The 16,722-nt window shown below is 44.5% G+C and overlaps 2 protein-coding genes across 4 annotated transcripts in view; one reads left to right on the top strand and one right to left on the bottom strand.

Annotated features, from left to right (window-relative positions):
* F8 (coagulation factor VIII) overlaps window positions 1–1,664 on the bottom strand; it is a 142,382-nt gene extending 140,718 nt beyond the window's left edge. Inside the window, exon 1 of one of the 2 annotated variants that reach the window (XM_070366172.1) lies at window positions 1,525–1,664. The gene's annotated coding sequence lies outside the window, so the exon portion shown is untranslated. The remainder of the gene's footprint in view (window positions 1–1,524) is intronic. The other variant, XM_070366173.1, reaches the window with a different exon arrangement.
* Window positions 1,476–16,722, top strand: part of FUNDC2 (FUN14 domain containing 2) — a 42,526-nt gene continuing 27,279 nt past the window's right edge. Inside the window, exons 1-2 of one of the 2 annotated variants that reach the window (XM_070366179.1) lie at window positions 1,476–1,637; window positions 5,409–5,559. In XM_070366179.1, coding sequence (XP_070222280.1) covers window positions 1,502–1,637; window positions 5,409–5,559 — 287 coding nt within the window. In that variant the 5' untranslated portion in view covers window positions 1,476–1,501. The remainder of the gene's footprint in view (window positions 1,638–5,408; window positions 5,560–16,722) is intronic. The other variant, XM_070366178.1, reaches the window with a different exon arrangement.

Here is a 16,722-nt window from a genome sequence, read left to right as displayed (position 1 = left end):
AACTGTAGCATTAAAAAACCATTTAATCTAGCTCCAGAAGCCATGCTCCTAACCCTTTTTCTATACGTCCATGCTTCAGAGATGAATAAAATCCAGTTCCTGCCTTATGGTAGTCATAGCATAGCCCCGTAGATAGAAAAGTAGATACATAGTTACTATGAGGGTCAGTTGCCTAGTCGTGTCTGACTCTTTGAAGCCCCACGGACTGTAGTCCGCCAGGCTTCTCTGTCCATGGAATTCTTCAGGCAAGAATATTGGAGTGTGTAGCCACCTCTGCCAGAGGATCTTCCTGATCTAGGGATCGAACTCAGGTGTCCTGTGTTGCAGGCAGATTCTTTACAGTCTGAGCCACCAGGAAAGCCTCTAGTTACAAAAGAGTGTGATAATTATGGCAGTGACGCTGGCGACTCTTGGACATGAGTTTGAGTAAGCTCCAGGAGTTGGTGATGGACAGGGAAGCCTGGCGAGCTGCAGTCCATGGGGTCACAAAGAGTCGGACACGACTGAGCGACTGAACTGAACTATGTCAGATGCTTTACACATTATGTGACTTAATCCTCACAGTGAGACTGCAAAGTAAGTACAGGTGCACCATCTAAGGGGCAGAGTGGTTAAGTGGTTCGCCAAAGAGCACACAATGGCTCATTTGTCCTAATCAGACACGGTCCTACGCAAACACCGTCCCAGGCACCGGGTGCACAGCAGGGAAAACCATCAACTGAGAGAGGCTAAGCAATACCTGTAAGACAGGGGTCCCTTATGCATGTCAGGTGAACTAAGAACTGCGCCCAAAAAGAAAGTAAAGTATGAGAAGGGGAAGGAGGGATGAACCAGGTCGCAATTTTAAATTCCGATGGTCATGGGATGCGTACCTTAACGCGCAAATATAAGAAGCTTACATTTCAGTAAGGGGCCTGTGACTTGTACACTGAAGGCTCTAGGGAGCCATGGTAGGGTTCTGAGCAAGGGAGGGTCGTGATCTCTGGCCACAGCCGTGAGGATCGGGTTTAATGGTACGATAGCAGGTGGCCTGTTCGCTGAGGGCCATTTGGGCTGAGACGGAAGCATTGGAATAACAGCAAGGTTTCTGGCAGGGCGGTGTCGCCGTGAACTAGGACGGAGTCACAACAGCTGTCGCTGTCGCTTGGGGCTGGGGCAGTGATAAGTACGTGCTCAGTGTTGACATGAACCACCACCACGAGCCCGCCTTTGAACTTTTTCGTAAAGGAAGGAGCGAAACAGCGTTCGCGAAGGAAAGGTCGCGTAACGTTTAGCGGGGAACCGAAAGGAAGCCTCCTCCCTGCGACCTGCGAGCGGGACCGGAAGTAGGGAGCCAGCGCGGCCGCAAAAGGCCTTCTGCGCACGCGCGGCCTGGCCCGCCGGGGGGGCGGGGCCACTACGCTTGTAGCCCCGCCCCCGGGGCTCTGTGACGCGCCAGCGCGCCGAGAAGGGGAGGGGACAGCCCGTGCCCCGCCCGGCCTCTTCCGCCGCCGCCGTGGGAATGGAAACATCTACCCAACGTACCGGAAGCCAGCTCGCGCAGACGGCGGCGGCGCGCCACTCCGCGTCCTCCCGCGGCGAAGCCGCGCGGGTGTCATCGCGAGACGAGCTCGCCGAAATGGCCGCCGCCAGTCAAGGTAAGGGCGGGCGCGGGCCCCCGGTGGCGCCGCGAGGAGCCGCCTTCCCGGGCTCCGGAAAGGGATGGGCTCCGCTCCTCCCAGGCCAGGCCGCGCCCTCCGCCCCAAGGAACCCGCGCGGCGCAGGGGCGGGGGAGGGCGCTGGAGCTCTGGCCGGGCCCAGCCAAGGTCAGCGGCCGCGCTGGAGCCGACCTTTTCCGGGGGTTCGGCTCCGGGCAGGCTCCTCCGCCTTCCGGCCCCGCCCCGGCAGCCTGGACCCGGCAACTTTTGGTTTGTGTTCTCGGAAGCGGTCGGGAACCCAGAGACTTCAGGCGGGTCATTCTGTGTGCGGGCTGCCCCTCCTGGCGCTTTGATGGGTTTGAAAGCGGACACAGGATACGGTTCTTGGAAATCGTCTCTGTAGTCTGCATACTCAGGAGTCTCAGAAAAAGACAAAAAACAGAGTCCCTGTAATCAAATACACAGTGGACCAAGTCTTCCTGCTTCTTGTCCCACTGTGAATGCTACAGACTGTATTCAGTTCAGTACTGTCTCATAGGGCTTCCCTGGTGGCTTAGATGGTAAAGCATCTGCCTGCAATGTGGGAGACCCGGGTTCGATCCCTGGGTTGGGAAGATCCCCTGGAGAAGGAAATGGCCACCCACTCCAGTACTCTTGCCTGGAAAATTCCATGGACGGAAGAGCCTGGTGGGCTACAGTCCATGGGGTCCCAAGGAGTTGGACACGACTGAGCGACTTAACTTTCACTGTCTTACAGAGCCATCACCGAAAACTCATATGTACTTGTATGAGTTTTATAAATTTACATAAACAAGGTTACAGAAATTCTGTTTAAAACACAAGAATGGAAGGACTCAGAATTCATTCTCTCTTATTTGCCATGTTTCACTGTTATCTGTACTCTTCGGTTATGGACAGCTGTCATGTCCATGTGGTGGAGATAGCCCCACACCTCTTCCAGCTGCGCATTCAGTGCCGTCACAATTTCATGATGTCACGCCCTGGTTGTGCGCGTCCAAGACAGACACAGACACACACACACACACCAGTCTGCCCCCGCCCCAGCTCTGCGTTCAGCGCCGTCACAATTCCATGATGTCATGCCCTGGCTGTGGGTGTGCAACACACACACACACCAGTCTGCCCCCCCCAACACACACACTAGTCAGCCCCCGCCCCAGTTCCTCATTCAGTGCCTTCACAATTCAGTGATGTCATGCCCTTGCTGTGCTTGTGCAACACACACACACACACCAGTCTGCCCCCCCCCACACATACAGACACCAATCTGCACATGTGCACTCACACACACTAGTCTGCCCCCGCCCCAGCTCCTCATTCAGCGCTGTCACAGTTCAGTGATGTCATGCCCTTGCTGTACTTGTGCAACACACACACACACCAGTCTGCCCCCCACACACACAGCAGTCTACCACTCCACACGAGTCTGCACACACACACACAGACACATACTCACACCAGTCTGTTCACACACACACTGACACACACACACCAGTCTGCCCCCCAACACACACTAGTCTGCCCCTGTCCCAGCTTACCGTTCAGTGCCGTCACAATTCAGTGAGGTCATGCCCTTACTGTTCTGTGCAACACACACACACACCAGTCTGTACACACACACACTGATACACCCACCAATCTACCCCCACCAGTCTGCACACACACACACACACACACACACACGCACGCACGCACGCACGGCTGCCCCCGCCCCAGCTCCTCATTCAGCGCCGTCACAATTCAGTGATGTCATGCCCTGGCTGTGCATGTGCAACACACACACCAGTCTGCCCCCACCCCAGCTCCATGTTTAGTGCCATCACAATGGCTATTCGTGTGCAACACACACACCAGTGTGCCCCCCCCACACACACCAGTCTCCCCCGCACACCAGTCTGCACACACACACACACACACCAGTCTGCCCCCTGCCCCCACCATACACACACCAGTCTGCACACACACACACACATACACACAGACCAGTCTGCCTCCCACACACACACACCAGTCTGCCCCCCCATACCAGTCTGCCAACACACACACATACCCCAACCTGCACACGTACACACACACACACCAGTCTGCCTCCACCCCAGCTCCATGTTCAGCACCGTCACAATTCAGTGATGTCATGTCCTGGCTGTGGGTGTGCACGACACACCAGCATGTCCCCACCCCATCGCGATCCTTCCATGTTTCCCAGCACACCACGGAATTGCAGTGACTCTAAGGTGTTGGTAAAGAGTCAGCCTGCAATGCGGGAGACTTGGGTTCAATATCTGGGTCAGGAAGATCCCCTGGGGAAGGAAATGGCAACCCACTCCAGTGTTCTTACCTGGAAAATCCCATAGACAGAGAAGCCTGGTGGGCTACAGACCACGGGGTCACAAAGACTCGGACACAACTGAGTGATAACTTGCAAGGTGTTGGTATCCATAAGGGAGTTTCTGCAGAGCAGACTGCCCTCAATTTACTTAAAATGTGTAGCGAATAAGTTATTTGCACCTAGGAAATTGTGGTGAGAAACCTTGAGGTTGACAGTAGGGATTTGTCTGTATCATACTGATGATCAATAATCCTGTAATCCTTTCTGCCCCAAATGGCAAGCAAGGCTACTGACTTCTCCACATAGCACTTGGCAGCATTTGTTTAATGACTGAGTGACTTTGGGTGAACTCAGTGTTTCTGATTTGACCCGTTTGGGCTGGAGCCCTCTCTTGAGCTAAAGGTCTTGACATTAAAACAAAACTCAAAAAAACTCTTGCTTGTTTTCAGTGATGTTCTTTGACCCAGGGAGAGCTTTTCTTCTTCAACACAGCATTAATGTGTTGTGGTTACATTGGAAGAAAAATTGTCATTTAACTACTGCTTAGGCCATACAGGGCTTCCCAGGGGGCTCAGTGGTAAAGAATCTGCTTGCCAACGCAGGAGATGCAGGTTCGATCCCTGGGTGGAAGGAAATGGCAACCCATTCCAGTATTCTGGCCTGGGAAATCCCATGGGACAGAAGAGCTTAGCGTGCTACAGTCCATGGTGTCACAAAGAGTCAGACAGGACTGAGCAACTGAACGAGAGCAGGCCCTAGAAAATCCAGTTCCTTAAACACCCATAGTTTGGTTTTGCTAAATTGGAATCTGTGGTCAGCCTTGAATTAATTCTTCAATTATATTTTGGGCATTGTGTCAAGTAAGGATTGACCTTTTGTTTTCATTAGTACAGATACCTAGTAGTTCTCACACAATGTGTTGAAAACTTTCCCTAGTAAATAACTTTTGTGCCATGACACTGACAATCAAATGACTATATGTGTAGATCTACTTCTAGATTCTGGGTTCTCATCCATTGGTAGATTTTTCTGTGCTTATGTCAGTTCTGCACTGGTAAATAGATTAGTTGTATAACTCTTGAAATTAGTTACCTCTGTGTTACTGTAATTTTGTAAGAATTCTCCTACCAGTTTTTCCTGGGTCCTTTGGGGGTTTTTCAGCTTGAGAGGAGAAACTGGAGTACTCATTCTAAATTGTGGAGATTTTTTCCCCCTCTAAGATATTTGTTGATTTTTGTCTGATTTTCAAAAGTTGCTGGTCAGAATTTCCGAGTGAATTTGCTATTTAAAACAGATAAATATTTGGAGGTTCTTATTACAACTGTCTCTGTTTCCTTAAATGTCTCTTAATCTAGGGTAGGAATGTTAGTGATTTATTGTGACAGTAACTGTTTTCTTAACCAGTATCTTAATTCTTGTAGGAAACTTTGAGGGAAAGTTTGAGTCACTGGACCTTGCAGAACTTGCTAAAAAGCAGCCATGGTGGCGCACGCTCTTTGGACAGGAATCTGGGCCTTCAGCCGAAAAGTATAGTGTGGCAACCCAGCTGTTAATTGGAGGTGTCACTGGATGGTAAGTGATGGAAATGATGTCCAGTGTCTGTTTTTGGCACAATGCAGTGTTTTGGTCATATAAACCATCTCCTGTAACCAATGAAAATACGTTAACTTTTGTGAAATTGATCAGTGTTTTGGTCATAGAAACCATCTCCTTTAACCAATGCAAACACATTGACTTTTGTGAAATTGATCAATGTTTTGGTCATAGAAACCATCTCCTGTAACCAATGAAAACACATTGACTTTTGTGAAATTGATCACCTCACGTGTCATATACATCTACACATAATGGTCAAGTGCTATTTAATGGTTACACATGGTATTCACTCTTGCCAGGTGCAATTTTAAGGATATAGATCCCGCATTTCCTGCTCACAACAACTCTGAAATGGGTATTGCTGTGATCTGTCGTCATTTCATAGAAACTAAGGCTTAGAAAGCGGGCCTCCCTGAAAGCTCAGTTGGTAAAGAATCCGCCTGCAATGCAGGAGACCCCAGTTCGATTCCTGGGTCAGGAAGATCCCCTGGAGAAGGGATAAGCTACCCACTCCAGTGTGCTTGGGCTTCCCTGGTGGCTCAACTGGGAAAGAATCTGCCTGCAATGTGGGAGACCTGGGTTCGATCCCTGGGTTGGGAAGATCCCCTGGAGAAGGGAAAGGCTACCTACTCCAGTATTCTGGCCTGGAGAATTCCATGGACTGTATAGTTCATGGGGTAGCAAAGAGATGGACACAACTGAGTGACTTTCATTTCACAAGACCTGAAAAGGTGTACTTGTCCAGAACAACATAGTTAGTGCTTTGAATCACTATAGATCACTTGGCATCTTCTAGAATCATATGTGAATGGAATTATGCAGTGTGTATTCTTTTTTTTTAAAATCTGGCCTCCTTCACTGAGCATACTAATTTTGAGGTTCAGCTGTGCTGTTATGTGTATCATGAGTTCATTCCCTTTTATTATTTTTTTATATTTGTTTTTTTATTGTATATATATTTTTATTTTCTTTTAAAATATATATATATATATATTTTATTTTAATTGGAGGCTAATTACTTTACAATATTGTATTGGTTTTGCCATACATCAACATGAATCCACCACGGGTGTACACGTGTTCCCAATCTTGAACCCCCCTCCCACCTCCCTCCCCATACCATCCCTCTGGGTCATCCCAGTGCACCAGCCCCAAGCATCCTGTATCCTGCATCAAACCTGGACTGGCGATTCATTTCTTATATGGTATTATACATGTTTCAATGCCATTCTCCCAAATCATCCCCCCACCCACAGAGTCCAAAAGACTGTTCTATACATCTGTGTCTCTTTTGCTGTCTCGCATACAGGGTTATCGTTACCATCTTTCTAAATTCCATATGTATGTGTTAGTATACAGTATTGATGTTTTTCTTTCTGGCTTACTTCACTCTGTATAATAGGCTCCAGTTTCATCCACCTCATTAGAACTGATTCAAATATATTCTTTTTAATGGCTGAGTAATACTCCACTGAGTGTATGTACCACAGCTTTCTTATCCATTCATCTGCTGATGGACATCTAGGTTGCTTCCGTGTCCTGGCTATTATAAACAGTGCTGCGATGAACATTGGGGTACATGTTTCTCTTTCAGTTCTGGTTTCCTCAGTGTGTATGCCCAGCAGTGGGATTGCTGCGTCATAAGGCAGTTCTATTTCCAGTTTTTTAAGGAATCTCCACGCTGTTCTCCATAGTGACTGTACTAGTTTGCATTCCCACCAACAGTGTAAGAGGGTTCCCTTTTCTCCACATCCTCTTCAGCATTTATTGCTTGTAGACTTTTGGATCACAGCCATTCTGAATGGCATGAAATGGTACCTCATTGTGGTTTTGATTAGCATTTCTCTGATAATGAGTGATGTTGAGCATCTTTTCATGTGTTTGTTAGCCATATGTATGTCTTCTTTGGAGAAATGTCTGTTTAGTTCTTTGGCCCATTTTTTGATTGGGTCATTTATTTTTCTGGAATTGAGCTGCAGGAGTTGCTTGTATATTTTTGAGATTAGTTGTTTGTCAGTTGCTTCATTTGCTATTATTTTCTCCCATTCTGAAGGCTTTTTCACCTTGCTTGTAGTTTCTTTTGTTGTGCAGAAGCTTTTAATTTTAATTAGGTCCCATTTGTTTATTTTTGCTTTTATTTCCAATATTCTGGGAGGTGGGTCATAGAGGATCCTGCTGTGGTTTATGTCGGAGAGTGTTTTGCCTATGTTCTCCTCTAAGAGTTTTATAGTTTCTGGTCTTACGTTTAGATCTTTAATCCATTTTGAGTTTATTCCCTTTTATTGCTGAGTATTAGTCCACTGTATGGATAAAATAGTTCGTCCAGTCCCCTTGATGATACTGGTTTGTTTGCATTTTGGTGCTAAAACTGCTGTTCACGTTTGTGTACCCATCTGTATATGATTATATGCTTTCCATTTCTTGTGGGTAAATACCTCGAAAAAGTATGGTTGAGTCATAGTAGGTGAATGTCTTAACTTTTTAAGACTCTGTCAAGCAGTTTTCTAAAGTACCATCTTACGTCTCCCCCAGCAGTGTATTAGAGTTCCAGTTTCTCTACATCCTAACACTTGGCATAATATCTTTTTTGTTAAGTGTAGTTGACTTACAATATTGTGTTACTTTCATATACACAGTGTAGTGATTGAGTATTTCTGCTGGTTAAATGCCATTCTTACAAGATAATGTAAGAATTCTGACAAGATAATGGCTCTATTTTCCCTGTGCTGTACAATATATCCTGGTTGCTTATCTAGTTGATACATGGTAGTTCTAATCCCCTAGCCCCATCTTGCCCCTTCCCACTTTCTTCTGCCACTGGTAAACACTGGTTTGTTCTCTATGTCTTTCAGTCTATTTCTGGCATAATGTGTTATTGACTACAACCATCCTAGTGGCTGTGAAGTGATATCTCACTGTAGTTTTAATTTACATTTTTCTGGTGAATAATGATACTGAAAATTTTTTTCATGGGCTTGTTTTTTACTATCCATCTATTTTTGGTGAAGTATGTTTAGATATTTTCTACATATTTTTATTGGGGAGTTTGTTTTTTCTCACTACTGGGTGGTGAGATTTCTTTATATTCTGGATACATGTATTTGCAAATACATGATTTGCAAATATATTCTTCTATTTTGTAGCTTTTTATTATTTTGACAGTGTCTTTAAAAAAACAGAAGGTCTTAATCTTGAAATACCACTTATCAACTCTTTATTTTATAGCTGTGGCTTTTGGTGTCATGTCTGAGAATATTTACCTAATCCAGGGTCACCAAAAGTTTCTTCTGTATTTTCTTCTATATGATATATAGGTTTAGATTTTTCATTTAGTTCCGTGATCTGATTTGATTAACTTTTGTATATGTTGCTGTGAATCACTGTTCATCACTTACATTATAGAAATGCAATTGTATATTGATCGAGCACACTGCAGCCTTGACAGAGTCACTAGTTTGAAGAGTTGGGGGTCCCCAAGACTACTCTCATGTGTGACAATTGCCTTGGAGGATCCACAGAACTCACTGAGAGCTGGTATATTCATGGTTATGATTTTTTACCGCAAATGGATAGAGATTAAAATCAACCAAGGGAAGAGCCACATGGGGCAGGGTTCAGGAAAGTGGAGTCTGTATGTTTAAAACAGGTTTCTTGTAGACAGCATGTAGGTGGGTCTTCCTTTTTTCATTCCACTTTGACAATCTGTTCATTTTAGAGTGCTTAGATGGTTTCTGGAGAAGGAAATGGCAACCCACTCCAGTATACTTGCCTGAAGAATCCCATGGACAGAGGAGCCCGGTGAGCTACAGTCCATGGGAAGTGACTAACACACAGGCTGTTTACATGTAAGTTTATTTTCCTTATTATCAGGTTTAAATTTATTATCATGGTATTCTTTTCTTTTGGATCAGGTATGTGTGTGTAATAAACATAGGGATACTGTGTATACTGGAGAAGGCAATGACACCCCACTCCAGTACTCTTGCCTGGAAAATCCCACGGACGGAGGAGCCTGGTAGGCTGCAGTCCACGGGGTCGCTAAGAGTCGGACACGACTAAGCGGCTTCACTTTCACTTCACTACTGTGTATATGCATATATATATATATTTTTTTTTAATTAAGGTGAAATTCACCCAAAAGAAAACTGACCTTTTAGAGTGTACAGTTCAGTGACATTTAGTCCATTTACAGCTTTGTGTAACCATGGCCTCTTTCTAGGTTCAAAATAAATCAAATCATACACTCTGTGACCTTCTGTGTCTGGCTTTCCCTGAGAGCATGTTTTTGATGTTCATTCACGTTGCAGCGTGCATTGGGACTGCTTTCCTTGTTACAGCTACATCTCACCAACACTATTTTCTCAAGTAAAAAATTATTATAGCCATCTTAGTGGGCGTGATCTGGGTCTGACATGGTGACTACTGATGTTGAGCATCTTTGATGTGTGTGTTGGCCATCTCTGCCTCTGATCTGAAAAAATGGAGTTGTTTTGTCTTTCTGTTCTTCAGTTGTAAGAATTCTTTGCTTGGGATATTTGACTCTTGCCAGGGCTGCAGTCCATGGGGTCGTTAAGGGTTGGACGTGACTGAGCGACTTCACTTTCACGCATTGAAGAAGGAAATGGCAACCCACTCCAGTGTTCTTGCCTGGAGAATCCCAGGGACGGGGGAGCCTGGTGGGCTGTCGTCTATGGGGTCGGACAGAGTCAGACACAACTGAAGCGACTTAGCAGCAGCAGCAGATCTGAATGAAAACATTTTATTCTATTAAGTTGTCTTTCTAGTTTCTGGATAAAGTCCTTTCTAGAAAATTTGATTTATTGAATTGGCTGTACTGGATCTCTGTTGCTGTGTGTGGGCTTTCTCTAGTTGCAGTTCCCAGGCTCTGGGCATAGAGGCTTGGTTGCCTTGTGGCATCTGGAATCTTCCTGGATCAGGGATTGAACCCGTGTTGCCTGCATTGGACATTCACAACGGGACCTCCAAGGAAGTGCCATAATGTCCTTTAATGGACAGAATTTTTAGTTTTGATGAAGTCCAGTTTTCTTTGTGCTTAGTTGTTCTGCTGCTGCTGAGTCACATGAAAAGTTAAACTGAAAGTGGCTCAGTTGCATCCGACTCTTTGTGACCCCAGGGACTTATAGTCCCTGGAATTCTCCAGGCCAGAATACTGGAGTGCGTAGCCTTTCTCTTCTCTAGGGGATCTTCCCAACCCAGGGATCGAACCCAGGTGTCCCACATCGCAGGCAGATTCATTATCAGATGAGCCACCAGGGAAGCCCGTAATTCTGTTTATGTCCTTTCTTGGTTTATTAGCTATGTCTCTTCATTGTGTGATTTTCGTGGTTGCATTAGGGTTTATAGGATGTATCTTTTATTTATCAGAGTCTGTCATCAAGATAAATACCAGTTCACATAGACTGGTGCTCTTATAACAGTATACTTCCATTTAACTCCTTTACCCTTGATTTTCATTGTCATACATTTAACATGTATGTGTTATTAATCCATAATACATTCTTATTATTTTTCATTGAATATTTAATTCTTATATTTTAAACAGGAGCCTGGCAGGGTCTCTGAGGTTGCAGGAGTTGGACACGACTTGCGGCTAAACCACCACATATTTTTAAATAATGAAAATGAAACCTTTCAGTTTACTTTCACAGTTTCTTTTACTCATCATGCTTTTGTGTGTATCTGCATTTCTAGCTGGTATCATTTTCCTCTGCCTGAAAGATTTCTTTTTAGTATTCTTTGTTCTTTGGGTCTGCTAGTGATGATTTCTTTTTCAGATTTTGTGTATCTAAGAAAGGTCTTCATCTTTGTTTTTCGCAAGATATTTTTACTGTATTCAGACTATTTTCCTCATTATTTATTCAAATATTTTTCTATCCTTCAACAATTCCCAATAAGACAGATATTACACTGCTTGAAATTTTCCTGTGATTCCCTGACACTTAGGTTTTTAAAAAGTTTTTATTTTGAGATAACTATAGCTTCACGGCAGAGAAGGCAATGGCACCCCACTCCAGTACTCTTGCCTGGAAAATCCCATGGATGGAGGAGCCTGGTAGGCTGCAGTCCATGGAGTCGCTAAGAGTCGGACACAACTGAGCGACTTCGCTTTCACTTTTCACTTTCATGCATTGGAGAAGGAAATGGCAACCCGCTCCAGTGTTCTTGTCTGGAGAATCCCAGGGACGGGGAAGCCTGATGGGCTGCCGTCTATGGGGTCGCACAGAGTCGGACACGACTGAAGCGACTTAGCAGCAGCAGCAGCATAGCTTCACGGGTGCTTGTTAAAAATAACCCAGAGAGAGCCCATCCTCCAGCTTTCCCCAATGTATAACTGTAATTCAGTATTACGGGCATGTTCATGTATTTTTCTGTTTCATTTTGATTGTGTTTATTGCTGTGTCATGTTTACTGATCTCTTTTCTACGTTGATCTAAACAGCAATTCGATCAAGCATAGTGTTCATCTCAGACACTATAGTTTTCACCTCTAGAAGTTTGATTTTCATCTTGGCAAAATATGTTCCTTGTCTCTACCTATTATATACAGCCTTTGCTCTAGCTTCTTGAACACATGAAATACAGTCAGAGTAACTGCTGTTTTTGTCCGTGTTGTATCTTTGGTGCCACTTCTAGGTTGCTTTCAGCTGATTTATTTTTTCCTTCATTATGGGCTTTTTTTCCTACTCTGCACGCCTGGTAATTTAATTAAGATAGCAGTATTGTGCATTTTACCTTACTGGGTGCTGGATATCTTTTTTATTCCTCATATAATTGATTCTGGCTCTGGGGCACATTGACAGACTGCTCTACCAAATTCCACATGTGCCCTATACTTTATTCTCTAGAGCTAATTTTAAAGATGAAAAGGGCCTCCCTTGGTGGGCCAGTGGCTCAGACTTTGTGATCCCTGGTCAGGCGAGTACATCCCATGTGGAGCAACTGAGTTCACATGCCATGACTCACATGTTGCAGCGAAGGCTAAATGCAGAAATAAATACACGCCACTGCGGTCTGCATCATCATTCGGGGAAGAATCCTGTCCCGTTTCCGATGCGAGTCCTCTAGGCTCGAACACAGTTATGTTTTTCTTCCCTCCATCACATGGCCTTAGTGCAGACCCCCAGCATGTCTCCTCCGTTTTTCTGATCCATTCTCCACCATGTTGCCAGAGTTCTCTGAGAAATGCAGGGATAATAGCCAGGACATAGAAGCAACCTAGATGTCCATCAACAGACGAATGGATAAGAAAGCTGTGGTACATATACACAATGGAATATTCAGTTCAATTCAGTCGCTCAGTCGTGTCCGACTCTTTGCAACTCCATGAATCCCAGCACGCCAGGCCTTCCTGTCCATCACCAACTCCCGGAATTTATTCAAACTCCTGCCCGTTGATTGGTGATGCAATCCAGCCATCTCATCCTCTGTTGTCCCTTTCCCCTTTTGCTGCCAATCCCTCCCAGCATCAGGGTCTTTTCCAATGAGTCAACTCTTTGCATGAAGTGGCCAAAGTATTGGAGTTTCAGCTTCAGCATCAGTCCTTCCAATGAATACCCAGGACTGAACTCCTTTAGAAGTGACTGGTTGGGTTTCTTTGCAGTCAAAGGGACTCTCACGAGTCTTCTCCAACACCACAGTTCAAAAGCATCAATTCTTTGGCGCTCAGCTTTCTTCACAGTCTAACTCTCACATCCATACTTGACCACAGGAAAAACCATAGCCTTGACAAGACGGACCTTTGTTGGCAAAGTAATGTCTCTGCTTTTGAATATGCTATCTAGATTGGTCATAACTTTCCTTCCAAGGAGTAAGCGTCTTAATTTCATGGCTGTAGTCACCATCTGCAGTGATTTTGGAGCCCAAAAAATAAAGTCAGCCACTGTTTCCACTGTTTCCCCATCTATTTCCCATGAAGTGATAGGACCAGATGCCATGATCTTCGTTTTTGAATGTTGAGCTTTAAGCCAACTTTTTCACTCTCCTCTTTCACTTTCATCAAGAGGCTTTTTAGTTCCTCTTCACTTTCTGCCATAAGGGTGGTGTCATCTGCATATCTGAGGTTATTGATATTTCTCCTGGCAATCTTGATTCTAGCTTGTGCTTCATCCAGCCCAGCGTTTCTCATGATGTACTCTGCATATAAGTTAAATAAGCAGGGTGACAATATACAGGCTTGACGTACTCCTTTTTCTATTTGGAACCAGTCTGTTGTTCCATGTCCAGTTCTAACTGTTGCTTTCTGACCTGCATACAGATTTCTCAAGACGCAGGTCAGGTGGTCTGGTATTCCCATCTCTTTCAGAATTTTCCACAGTTTATTGTGATCCACACAGTCAAAGGCTTTGGTGTAGTCAATAAAGAAGAAATAGATGTTTTTCTGGAACTCTCTTGCTTTTTCGATGATCCAGCAGATGTTGGCAATTTGATCTCTGGTTCCTCTGCCTTTTCTAAAACCAGCTTGAACATGTGGAAATTCATGGTTCACGTATTGCTGAAGCCTGGCTTGGAGAATTTTAAGCATTACTTTACTAGCGTGTGAGATGAGTTCAATTGTGCAGTAGTTTCAGCATTCTTTGGCATTGCCTTTCTCTGGGATTAGAATGAAAACTGACCTTTTCTAGTCCTGTGGCCACTGCTGAGTTTTCCAAATTTGCTGACATATTGAATGCAGGACTTGCACAGCATCATCTTTTAGAATTTGAAATAGCCCAACTGAAATTCCATCACCTCCACTAGCTTTGTTCTTAGTGATGCTTTGTAAGGTCCACTTGACTTCACATTCCAGGATGTCTGGCTCTATGTGAGTGATCATATCATCGTGTTTATCTGGGTCGTGAAGATCTGTTTTGTACAGTTCTTCTGTGTATTCTTGCCACCTCTTCTTAATATCTTCTGCTTCTATTAGGTCCATACCATTTCTGTCCTTTATCGAGCCCATCTTTGCAGGAAATGTTCCCTTGGTATCTCTAAATTTCTTGAAGAGATCTCTAGTCTTTCCCATTCTGTTGTTTTCCTCTATTTCTTTGCGTTGATCCCTGAGGAAGGCTTTGTTATCTCTCCTTGCTATTCCTTGGAACTTTGCATTCAGATGCTTATATCTTTCCTTTTCTCCTTTGCTTTTCACTTCTCTTCTTTTCACAGCTATTTGGAAGGCCTCCCCAGACAGCCATTTTGCTTTTTGGCATTTTTTTTTCCTGGGGATGGTCTTGATCCCTGTCTCCTGTACAATGTCACGAACCTCCGTCCATAGTTCATCAGGCACTCTGTCTATCAGATCTAGTCCCTTAAATCTATTTCTCACTTCCACTGTATAATCATAAGGCATTTGATTTAGGTCATACCTGAATGGTATAGTGGTTTTTCCTACTTTCTTCAATTTAAGTCTGAGTTTGGCAATAAGGAGCTCATGATCTGAGCCACAGTCAGCTCCCGGTCTTGTTTTTGCTGACTGTGTAGAGCTTATCCATCTTTGGCTGCAAAGAATATAATCAATCTGATTTCGGTGTTGACCATCTGGTGATGTCCATGTGTAGAGTCTTCTCTTGTGTTGTTGGAAGAGGGTATTTGCTATGACCAGTGCATTTTCTTGGCAAAACTCTATTAGTCTTTGCCCTGCTTCATTCCATATTCCAAGGCCAAATTTTCCTGTTACTCCAGGTGTTTCTTGACTTCCTACTTTTGCATTCCAGTCCCCTATAATGAAGAGCACATCTTTTTTGGGTGTTAGTTCTAAAAGGTCTTGTAGGTCTTCATAGAACTGTTCAACTTCAGCTTCTTCAGTGTTACTGGTTGGGGCATAGGCTTCGATTACTGTGATATTGAATGGTTTGTCTTGGAAATGAACAGAGATCATTCTGTCATTTTTGAGATTGCATCCAAGTACTGCATTTCAGACTCTCTTGTTGACCATGATGGCTACTCCATTTCTCCTAAGGGATTCTTGCCCACAGTAGTAGATATAGTAGTAGGTATAATGGTCATCTGAGTTTAATTCACCCATTCCAGTCCATTTTAGTTCACTGATTCCTAGAATGTCAACATTCACTCTTCCCATCTCCTGTTTGACCGCTTCCAATTTGCCTTGATTCATGGACCTAACATTCCAGGTTCCTATACAATATTGCTCTTTATAGCATCGGACCTTGCTTCTATCACCAGTCACATCCACAACTGGGTATTGTTTTTGCTTTGGCTCCATCCCTTCATTCTTTCTGGAGTTATTTCTCCACTGATCTCCAGTAGCATATTGGGCACCTACCGACCTGGGGAGTTCCTCTTTCAGTATCCTATCATTTTGCCTTTTCATACTGTTCATGGGGTTCTCAAGGCAAGAATACTGAAGTGGTTTGCCATTCCCTTCTCTAGTGGACCACATTCTGTCAGACCTTTCCACCATGACCCATCCGTCTTGGGTGGCCTCACATGGCATGGCTTAGTTTCATTGAGTTAGACAAGGCTGTGGTCCATGTGATCAGATTGGCTAGTTTTCTGTGATTATGGTTTCATTGTGTCTGCCCTCTGATGGCCTCTCACAACACCTACTGTCTTACTTGGGTTTCTCTTAGCTTGGACGTGGGGTATCTCCTTACCTTGGACGAGTGGTATCTCCTCACGGCTGCCCCTCTTTACCTTGAACGTGGAGTAGCTCCTCTCGGCCCTACTGCACCTCAGCCATTAAAAAGAATACATTTGAGTCAGTTCTAATGAGGTGGATGAAAGTGGAGCCTATTATACAGAGTGAAGTAAGTCAGAAAGAAAAACACCAGTACAGTATATTAACGCATATATATAGAATTTAGAAAGATGGTAAGGATGACTCTATATGCGAGACAGTGAAAGAGACAGATGTAAAGAACAGTCTTTTGGACTCTGTGGGAGAAGGCGAGGGTGGGATGATTTGAGAGAATAGCATTGAAACATGTATATTATCATACGTGAAATAGATCGCCAGTCCAGGTTTGATGCATGAGACAGGGTGCTCAGGGCTGGTGCACTGGGATGACCCAGAGGGATGGGATGGGGAGGGAGGTGGGAGGGAGGTTCAGAATGGGCAACAGATGTACACCCATGGCTGATTCATGTAAATGTATGGCAAAAAACACTACAATATTGTAAAGTA

The sequence above is a fragment of the Bos mutus genome, chromosome X (assembly GCF_027580195.1).
Source record: "Bos mutus isolate GX-2022 chromosome X, NWIPB_WYAK_1.1, whole genome shotgun sequence".
NCBI lineage: Eukaryota > Metazoa > Chordata > Mammalia > Artiodactyla > Bovidae > Bos > Bos mutus.
The sequence above is the reverse complement of the archived record's forward strand: the minus strand, read 5'-3'. Positions and strand labels throughout refer to the sequence as shown.